We start from the raw sequence: 11,303 nt of genomic DNA on the forward strand, positions 1-11,303 counted from the left end.
TAACTAAAGTAAACTAATCGAGCTGTTTTCACGTCTGTTAACTGACGGATCTTGCTCACTGCAAAAGCTGCAGAACTCAGTCTATTCGAGAGATTAGCAATATGGGGACCCCATTGTAGTTTAGAATCTAAAGTTATACCAAGAAAAACTGTGCTATCTACTAGTTCCAATTCCTCATCCTTGACAATGACACCTGTTTGCTCATTCCTTATGTGACTTGTAACAAACTTAATGCACTTAGTCTTTTTCTCATTTAACAATAAATTATTAACATTAAACCAATTTACTACTTTAGAAATAGCATTGTTTACATCACTGCAAGCTTGTTGCTGTCGTTTGACTTTGAAAATAAGTGAGGTATCGTCTGCAAACAATACTATGTCATGGTGGGTCTTTACAAGGTAAGGCAGGTCATTAATGTAGATAAGGAACAGGAACGGCCCCAATATTGATCCCTGCGGTACACCCATAGAGACCAATGACCCCGGTGATCGCTGTCCACCCACATCAACCCTTTGTATTCTACCGTGTAAGTAAGACTTTATTAAATTCAGTGCCGAGCCTCTTACTCCATAATAGTGCAGTTTCCTGATCAATGTTTCATGACAGACGCAATCGAAGGCCTTAGATAAGTCACAGAAGATACCTAAAGCATCCTGTGACTCCTCCCAGGCATCGAAGATCTGTTTAATTAGCTCAACACCAGCGTCGGTTGTTGAGCGACCCCGTGTAAAACCAAATTGTTTGTTGTGCATTAGATTATTAATGTTAAAATGTTTCAATAACTGACTCAAAACTATTTTTTCAAAAATTTTGCTGAATGTTGGTAACACTGATATCGGTCTAAAGTTAGTGGGGTCGGATGTGCTACCTGATTTAAATAAAGGAGTGACTTTACTATGTTTCATTAGATCAGGAAACTCACCGCAGTCAACACTGTTATTAAATATAACTACCAGGTCAGGCGCTACAACTTCTATTAAGGATTTGACAGTATGAACGGAGACTCCCCAAAGGTCACTAGTTTTTTTTACATTAATTGATTTAAACGCCTTTAATATATCTGAGGCACTCACATGTTCAAAATTAAGGTTTCTAGTACATTCTGGGACATTCTCTTCTAACAGAGTAACGGCAGACGAGGGTGATGAATTTAAGTTCTTAGTTGTGGAAGCTGGTACCTCGGTGAAGAATTTTTCAAATTCTGTTGCTACATCTAAACTGGAATCTACGATTTTGTCATCAATTTTTAGTTTAAGATCTTTCATCCTTTGCTTTGATCTACCAGTCTCCACATTAATTACTTTCCACGTTGTTTTAATTATATCAGAGCTAGTTTTTATTGTTTGACTTAAATAATTTGGAGTTACATGCGCGTTGCCGACCCTAACCTCCTCCCATCCCTTGTTGTGTTCTGGTAACCTTACTCACCGGCACGAACACAACACTGTGAGTAAGGTCTAGTGTTATTTGGCTGCGGTTTTCTGTAAGGTGTAGGTACTTCCCCAGTTGGGCTCTGCTCTAGATCTGGAATGACATCCGCTGTGCTGTGCCCTACCACACAAAGCGAGATGACATTCACAATGCCCATACCTCTCTTCATAATTAATTAAACTTTGAATATTGATGGTCAATGTTACTCCATGAATCAAAGTAACCCCAGTTTACCGGTAGTCTTTATTACTTAATTATCTCTGATAAAACTTATAAGAAAGGACCCGCATTAAGCCGTTCCAGTTTTACGATAATCTATAAACGTGCCATATGCACTTACCTGAACCGTTATATTAAATTTATTTTTCATTGTCTCCTTTTTAGGGTTCCGTAGCCAAATGGCAAAAAACGGAACCCTTATAGATTCGTCATGTCCGTCTGTCTGTCCGATTATGTCACCGCCACTTTTTTCCGAAACTATAAGAGCTATACTGTTCAAACTTGGTAAGTAGATGTATTCTATGAACCGCATTAGGATGTTTACACAAAAATAGAAAAAAAAAACAATAAATTTTGGGGGTTCCCCATACTTAGAACTGAAACTCAAAAAATCTTTTTTCATCAAACCCATACGTGTGGGGTATCTATGGATAGGTCTTTAAAAATTATATCGAGGTTTCTAATATCATTTTTTTCTAAACTGAATAGTTTGCGCGAGAGACACTTCCAAAGTAGTAAATGTGTGCCCCCCCCCCCCGTAACTTCTAAAATAACAGAATGAAAAATCTAAAAAAAATATATGATATACATTGTCATGCAAACTTCCACCGAAAATTGGTTTGAACGAGATCTAGTAAGTAGTTTTTTTTAATACGTCATAAAATTAAAAAAAAATTTTTTTTTTCATCAAACCCATACGTGTGGGGTATCTATGGATAGGTCTTCAAAAATGATATTTAGGTTTCTAATATCATTTTTTTCTAAACTGAATAGTTTGCGCGAGAGACACTTCCAAAGTGAAAAAAATTGTGTCCCCCCCTGTAACTTCTAAAATAACAGAATGAAAAATTTAAAAAATATATGATATACATTACCATGCAAACTTCCACCGAAAATTGGTTTGAACGAGATCTAGTAAGTAGTTTTTTTTAATAAGTCATAAAATAAAAATATTTTTTTTTTTCATCAAACCCATACGTGTGTGGTATCTACGGATAGGTCTTCAAAAATGATATTGAGGTTTCTAATATCATTTTTTTCTAAAGTGAATAGTTTGCGCGAGAGACACTTCATAGTGGTAAAATGTGTGTCCAAAGTGGTAAAATGTTGAACAAGATCTAGTAAGTAGATTTTTTTTAATACGTCATAAATGGTACGGAACCCTTCATGCGCGAGTCCGACTCGCACTTGGCTGCTTTTTTAATAAAGCTTGGCTCATGTGGCTTTATGGCTCGGTCTGTGTGAGGAACGTTATCACAGATCGCTATTTACCACTAGATAGAGCATGCGACACCTGCCAATACTGTTTGCATATAACTTAAGCTATGGTGGACAACAGGTTTATAATAATAGAATGATTTGATGATAGTGTGATTTGCACGGCTGCATGCAGGTTAAATATGCATGGACAACTTAGCCATAATATTTTACCGTGTTACCATATTCTATAAAATAAAGAAATTTCGATTTTATTTGGCATTATCAAGAAAGTATACCACACCTGGATTACGCGAAGTATGAATAATAAATATAATACGGGATTAACTGAACCAATAAAGTATTATTCCGTCAGTCAAATAAATGCTTTCTCAGTATACCCATCTATCTTTTCCGATGAGTTTTACTCAAATATCAAATATCAAACATTTATTCAGCAAATAGCCCACAGGGGCACTTTTACATGTCCATTTTTACAAACAATAAAAATTACAAAAAACAATTACAAATATGGAATCGATGAAATAATAAATACTTTATTAGAGATGTATACTGTCTCTAAATGTCAAATTACACAAAAAAAAACTACGATAAAAAATAAAACCAACAAATACTAAAATTCTTTAGAGATGTATAAGTCTCTAAGTGTCAGAGATAAAATATAAAAAAGATATTAAATTATCCTTAGAGATGTAGAGGGTCTCCAAGGCTTGAATTCTTATATAAATAATTAAAAGACAAAAAATTAAATCAGACAAGAACCGAATGAAGTGTCTCACGTTAATGCCACTCAAAAGTAAAGTTACATACTTATAACATAACATGTAGCCCGTGTAAGCTTAAACAGACCGGTCTCCACAAACTCGATTTATATGTCGGAGAACGGCTCAACCATGCCATCTATCGCATTTAAGAGACTAATGATTATATCAAATGATACGTGGTTCATGCCATCTTTTAAATAAAGAGCAGACTAGGATGTTACCTAATCAGTAACACCTGAGTAGCACGTCGTAAGCAGCGCCGCTAATGCGTCACAGAGTGTGCTGTCAAGATATAAGAAATATAACTTGAAGAATATTTTTTTTTCTTTTTTTATTAATTTTAGCTATGCTGTCAGTCAATCATCACCTTTCGTGCCTTGATCTATCCTAATAGTTTTTTTTTTTTTTTAAATGTTTTTAGTGTCAGTTGTAGACACAGGGCCCTCGCTATTGATACGGGCGACCCTGTGCCCGTGGTGACATTTGTGACAAGTTTGGTTTGGTTTATGCGATGCCGGGTCCGGCATCACCATCAGTCAGAAAGCAATGGTGATGCTCGAGTTGAAGACCCGGTGTTGTTGTTATGAGTTAAGGTGGACCCATGGTCCCCGCATTGAGTACGGGCGGCCATGGGTCCAGGTTGAGATTTGTGAGGTTTTTAAATTGTTGCGGTTTAATTAAATTTGTTTTTGGTTGGTGAAAGTTATTTTGTTTAATAAATGTGAAATTTGGTTTGGGATTTGCGAAAAGTTTAATATTGGGTAGAGAAATAGTTGATTTAAATTGGTGAGATTGGTTGTGGTTGGAGGGACCGCAGTAGAAATAAATAGAGACACTCAACGGACGCTGCTGCCCGTCCGTCGGTTTTCCCTTAGTCGCCTTTTACGACACCCACGGGACGAGATGGGGTGGTGCTATTCTAAACGCCGGCACCACACGGCGTATCCTAATAGTTTGATCAGTCCTTTCCAGTAAGGACTGTGAGTTGAATGTGTTTCAGTGAATGGCCTCATCAACCACAATTAAAGGATATAGGTTTGATTAAATTTTGGCGACTAGCCGACAAAACATTAGTCGACACGTTATTAGTAACAGAAAAATAGGATAAAAAGATATAAATAACCAAAATTTACGATGACAGTAGATTTGTCCAATTTAACATGACAATACGAGTCAATGTACGCTTTGCTTTGCTTCTATTCTTCATACCTATTTTACTCAAATATCTATTTAGAGTGATGATGATCTGCCCACGACTCCAACATATATTATGTTCGTCCCTGAAACTTTGCTTCTTTCTTTCTTGAATGTGGGATCTAGTGAGAGGTAATCAGTGCAGGTTATTAAACTACCTTCAACTGGGTGTTCTTTGTTTGAGTCCTTTGTCTCGAACAATAAAGAGATAAATTGTACAACATATAGCATAATAACATAGAGGTTACGTAGTAGGTGTGAAATTGAATTTTCTCAACGTGAATGGATAAAATTTGTAGTAAATAAGGTAAAATAACAAGAATAGTAGTTGAGAAGTCGAAACTAGAAATCAGTTTTGTGTTTATATGCATTGAAAATTGCTTCATGATATCTGTTGCGAATGCAACTTATTATTATATAAAAATCAATGCAGTAGCTAAACGCAGCCGTCGAGCTCGGCTAGCTACTGCATTGATTTTTATATAATAATAAGTTGCATTCGCAACATATTGTTCTTTGTTTTTTGTTGAGTATCTCAACGCCCGGGAGTATGTTGTGAATGCAACTTATTATTATATAAAAATCAATGCAGTAGCTAAACGCAGCCGTCGGGCTGGGCTAGCATTCGGAGGCTTTTTAAAAGCACCAATAGGAGCGCTCCACATAATCTGTTTCGCGGCCAATTGGAAGCATTTAAATCTAAACCTTTTGTACTGATCAAATCAAATATTGCAAATCACTCTTTCATCATCCTCCATACTATCAACACCTACTTTCTACATTGAACCGTTTTGGCAAGAACCCTTGTAAACCAGTACCTTTGGCATGATTATACTTCACTTCATTATAAATCGAAGTTTTATTTAAGTCGTCGAGATCCTGACCTGCACGGCGGCTACAATATCGAAACCTCTACTTTCATACACGGTCTACCATAGGTTCGCCATTTTTAAAACGTCTGAAAAATGGAATCATAACAAAATCTTTTTCGCCCCTTCTATCCTACTACCTCTTTTCCCTTCTTACCGAAATTTTAGTATCGGTTGAGAAGGGCTACCTGTAGAGTAGAACATCTGGACAGAGACAGCGAATATCATCGCTTCAGCTCGGTCAATAAAAGAAAATGACCTCCGAGCAAGCGCGCTGGTGGCTTAGTAGTAAGAAAAAGCGCGCGACTTTATATCCGAAGGTCGCAGGTTCAATCCCCGGCTCGTACCGATGAGTTTATTGGAAATTATGTACTTACGGAATATTATTTGATATTTGCCGGTCGCGGTCGCTTTTCGGTGAAGGAAAAAAATATGAGGAAACCGGACTATTCTAGTGGCTTAGTTTACCCTTTGGGTTGAAAGGTCAGATGACACTTGCTTTCGTTAAAACTAGAGCCTACGTCAATCGGGATTGGCAAAAAGTCGGGAGAACGCAATGAAGATGACCAACGAGTTGTACAGTCAGCATCAATAGTAGCGGATGAAACGACGCGCCAAAAGTATCTGATATTCCGGATAACTATTCCAAATATAGATAAATTTCTAAAATTCGCGTTCAAAAGTATATCTTTTACAGTCTCAGTTGTTCTATATTAAAGACATCACTTTTTGTTAAGCTGTTACAGAATGGTAGTTACTTATGAAACGTTATTTGATCCGCTACTTTTGATGCTGACTGTACAACAATAATAAAAACAAAATCCAATTTAATCGCTACATCGTAAAAATTAAATATCATTCTCGTGTAATTGAATTCAGTACAAACACTCCTCCTCCCAATAGACTACTTCAAAAATTACTAAGCCTACAAATAATAAAAATAAAACCACCTGTTGAGAGTAAACCGGGGTAAATCCGTATGTAAATTAGCTTAGAAGGCATTGCAGACGTCCGTGCGACCCTTGCTCCCCTTTACGACAGAGTAAAGTCACATATGAATTTTTTTTTTTTTTTTTTTTTATTTATTAATAAAACTTAAATCTATCATTACAGGTTTAGCCTAATGCGATAGATAAGCGACAAACCAATAATCAGAGTTATTGACTATATAATTATAAACTTAACCTAATGTTATCATTGCAGCCTTTGTGAGATCATTCAGAGAGCACGTAAATATGTCCAATTTCAACGCAAGTTTATTGATAGTGCGAATGGCCCTCGTTAGCGGGGCTTCCCTCAGCAGTTTTGTGCGAGCAAGGGGTACGGCCAGCAGCGGCGGGCGGCGGCGACGCCACACGTGCCGGTCCGGCACGTACAGCGCCAGGGCGTGCAGGACCCCGGGGTTACACAACTCGCCTCTCATCACCCTAACTACATATGAAGCGAGGGCAAGTTCCCGCCTCACCTCTAGCTTGCTATACCCTATCATTCCCAGCACGAACAGCGTGCACAGCGTGAACAGCGTTTTATTCCCGTCTTTCTATGAATAAATTGAGATGATGTTTATATTTTGTCTGGAATCTATAATTATATCGGCGGCATTGTGATACAGCAAGTCTGTTGGTTTAGAGTTTTGCAATTTCCATTATCTTGACACAATTTGATGTGTTTACAATCACAACAACTATGCTGCTTCGTTAGATTTTGTTGTTTTCATCATTATTACGACCCGATTCTAAGAATGATTAAGACACGTTTAAGATCTTGGAAAGATATTTAAAAGATCGATAACTAAACGACATGTCAAAATTGACGTTTATTTCGATTCAGCTGTAATCCCAATAAGGTCTATCTACGATATTTCTAACGTCAAAGTGACATTGGTTGCCCGAATCGAGCTGCTTCTGTCAATTATACGACATACAAACGATATCTAAATGAGAATTTATCTAAACCAGAACTTATCGTTATACTACGTCGGTGGCATACAAGCATACGGCCCGCCTGATGGTAAGCAGTCTCCGTAGCCTATGTACGCCTGCAACTCCAGAGACCCTAACACTCCGCGCCCTTGTTGAGCTCTGGCAACCTTACTCAACAACACTATGAGTAGGGTCTAGTGTTATTTGGCTGCGGTTTTCAGCACAACACAAAAATGAATATTTGGAATATTGTATTATAGATACACCCAGGAAGTCTTGTAAATAAATAAATACCAAAGGACATTAGGTATTAAACAAACTGAATAAAGTCCCCACAGTAACCGTTGAACCTATTCAGTTAAAATTTGGTATTATACTTGCATAATGCCAACCTAAAATATTGATCAAAGCCTTATTTATGTTCCAGGAAATCAATCCAATTTACGTGCGAAAAGTACATAGTGGGGGTAAGTAAAGCGATCCCAGCGCATAAGGTGGTAAAAAATAGAACTAACTGCGGATAGCGTCTTTTACATTATGTTCAAGTTATATGGCTCGAAATGCAACTCTAATTTACAATTACTTCTGAAATATTCATTTAAATTGTATGGTGTAAGGAACGTATTTAATTTGATAATTATTAATACTGCATAGCTTTGCAAATGCCACATATTTTATGATTTTTTCCAGAAGTTAAGAATGGGTATAGTAAGTTATCCTTAAAATATAGACATTAACCATCGCAGACTTTTTATAAACCCATGAAAGAGAGGTAAACCCATCATACATTGTTTTATTATAATTAAAATGGAGTAGGCAGCGTTTTCGATCTCCTAGCTAGCGTGATGTTTATTGCTGTCGCATAATCCAAGCGCTCGGCCAGTAATGCCTAACTCCGGTAATTAAAAAACAATGGTGACATTTTGGTTGCGTCAGTCATGCATATATTATTATGCAATTCAAGATAACTGAGTGGTACTTGACGCTATGGGTCAAAAAATTAAGTTACATAACTTAGTCAAATGCTTTTCTCAGTAAATAATAATTATTTTTTCTTTTAAAAGATAACCTATTTAACGGTTTTAAAGACGATTTAGACTGGTAAGCCGTAACTCATGTAACTCGAGTTAATGGAGTTGGGCGTGACACGGCAGCACTGTATGATATTCAGAGAAATTTTATATTTAAGAAATAATTATTAAGCTAAAGCTAAGCCATCAATTACGATTTAAGAATACTATTACAAAAAGTTGTACCAAAATAAAAATAAATAAACGAGGGTCAGTTTTTGGATATATTTGAGTATTTAGGTTGCTTTAGTTTAAAAATCATGTAATTTTTGAAAACGAGATAACTTTACTAGACTACAGTATTAAATGCCATTCCATATTTTTCCTCACGAAGACAACAAAGAAATTGACGATTTATTTTATTAATCTACTGTTAGGTAACCACATAGCGCAGTACGTCCACACTACTACGTACACTCGCGAGCGAAGAAACGGAATCACTCCACATGTTTGGTTTCTCAACTCAACAAATTTTCTAATTTTCATGTGATCCTAAAGAAAATAGTATCAAATGAAAACGTATGATAATTATAACTTATTGAGAAACAATTTTAATATGTTTTTTGTTTGACGACTGAAAAGAAACATGTTTTTTAACCCTTAATAGGGCATGGCATGGGCTTATATTAGAGTATTTGAAACAAATGTATATTTTTTTATTCAAGTAGAAGATTAAAACACCATACTTAGATTTTAAAAATTATTTATTTTAATATAAAAAAAAACCTGTGGGAAATATGTTCCTTCAGACCGCTATTGGCAATCAGTTTCCTCCTAATAGAAATGATTAATATCATCATACCTAAATAAGCATTAATTTCTTTTTCAGTAACATCAGTCCAACCATGAGATCTTTTTTCATGAGTATACTTATTTGTATTTAATGTAATCATTTCTAGAGTTGAGTCAGTGAATATATCCTTAAAATAATCTTTTGGAATACTTCTATTGTTATACACCTTGTTTACCTGTAGTGGCCGGTCAAATGATGGGACATTCCAGTCATCCACCACTGTGGGCCATATACGCTGCCTATTTTGAGCTGTAGCATAACTGGGTCTGGGAGCTCTCGGTATATAAATGTTATTTGTGGTTGAAGACTTATTTATTAGTGTTGTTGAAACTGGTTGATGTGGCTGTGGTTGAGCCGTTGGTGGTTGATTGACGGCAGGGTTAGGTACCAGCTCTTCCATAACTGAAATATCCATCTCATCCTCAGGCTGCGGGGTGTTGGATCCTTCCATTCTTGCAATGTCTTCCATTTCAGCAAAGGTTTGGAATGGTGATGGAACATCTAATATACACTCTTGACTCAGAGGCTCTACTACAGGCTTAGAAATATCCTATTTACATAATAATTAAAATATCATATATGCATATTATGTATAATAGAATATTTTAACTATTCAATTTATTTTGTAGATAGTAAAATATAAAGTGAATTTATAAACCCCATGATTTATAAAGTCCAGCTTATATTACTAACTAATAAAGCAGGTAAACTATTAGTTGCTCTCTCTTGAATGGCTTCCTCTTCAGCCAAATTGTTGAATTGATCACCTGCAAAAGTTGTGTTAAAATATATAAACTGTAACTAATGTTTTCATAAAAACAAAAAAAATAGATAAATAAACTTACCAAACAAATTATCCACCTCCATGTCGTTATTTTGCATCTCATCCAATTTAGTTATCATCCACGTATCTTCTGTCCACTGATCATAAGCATTATGGTTGCTGGTTTCCGACTCCTCACTCTCAGAGGAGCTTAACAACATATTTAACGCCCTATCCACATCTTCAGTTCTTGAAAAATCAAGAGTTTTCTTGTTCTGTAATCATAATATTCAATAGTATGTTGATATTTATATCACTTGTATGCAAGAAAGGGATTTCTTATCGGTCACAAGGAACATATATCCCACCCATGAAAAAATAACATTCCTATACGGTCAGTAGTACTATATTTCCCACATCTTTTAATTCTCAAAAAAACTATGTAATACTACAGTAATCACAAATATATTACTATAATTACATAAAGCAACTCAAAACCTATCGATAATACTACTTCAATAAAACTTACCGGATTTTTTCGCAACATAATGAATTTTTATCAAATTTCTTGTTCAATTTCACCATGGTTGATGACACCGACTGACGTTGTCACTTTGACATCTGACAGAAAACAAAAAACTTTTGCGTTCCGTTTCACGGTTTTAATTTTTATCGTAGACAAACTCATGTACTTTTTATATTTGACATAAGGAGGGATATATCTGCCTTCAGAGAGATTAGAGCACCCAATAATATTGATGGGAAATATACTCCTAGCACCCTATTAAGGGTTAAGAATAGACACATAACGCTGGGAAGAGTTATAGTAATTACTATTTAATAAAATATTGTTTTTTGAAAAATCAGTAATTGGTATTGCCACTTCCAGACCTTCTCACACAAGTTAATTGGTTTTTTACTGATTTCATTCATTTTCCAAGAATTTTGTGGTGTAACGTCCCATTCCATCAGCAAAGTCGTTTTCAGGTCCTCGTGTTGGCTGGTGCAAGGTTCTTGCACAGTCAGTCCCACACGTGTTTGATGGGATAGAGATCTA

At 35.9% G+C, this 11,303-nt stretch overlaps 1 protein-coding gene across 1 annotated transcript; it reads right to left on the reverse strand.

Annotated features, from left to right (window-relative positions):
• Nucleotides 1-9,376: 9,376 nt before the first annotated feature.
• On the reverse strand, nt 9,377-11,031 carry LOC133527068 (uncharacterized). The gene is made up of 3 exons (XM_061863957.1): nt 10,776-11,031; nt 10,329-10,521; nt 9,377-10,250 (listed from the first exon to the last, which is right to left on the reverse strand). The coding sequence occupies exons 1-3, from the start codon at nt 10,791-10,793 to the stop codon at nt 10,150-10,152; spliced, it is 312 nt and encodes a 103-aa protein (XP_061719941.1). The 5' UTR covers nt 10,794-11,031; the 3' UTR covers nt 9,377-10,149.
• Nucleotides 11,032-11,303: the final 272 nt, after the last annotated feature.

This window comes from Cydia pomonella, chromosome 17 (genome assembly GCF_033807575.1).
Source record: "Cydia pomonella isolate Wapato2018A chromosome 17, ilCydPomo1, whole genome shotgun sequence".
NCBI classification, from domain to species: Eukaryota; Metazoa; Arthropoda; class Insecta; order Lepidoptera; family Tortricidae; genus Cydia; species Cydia pomonella.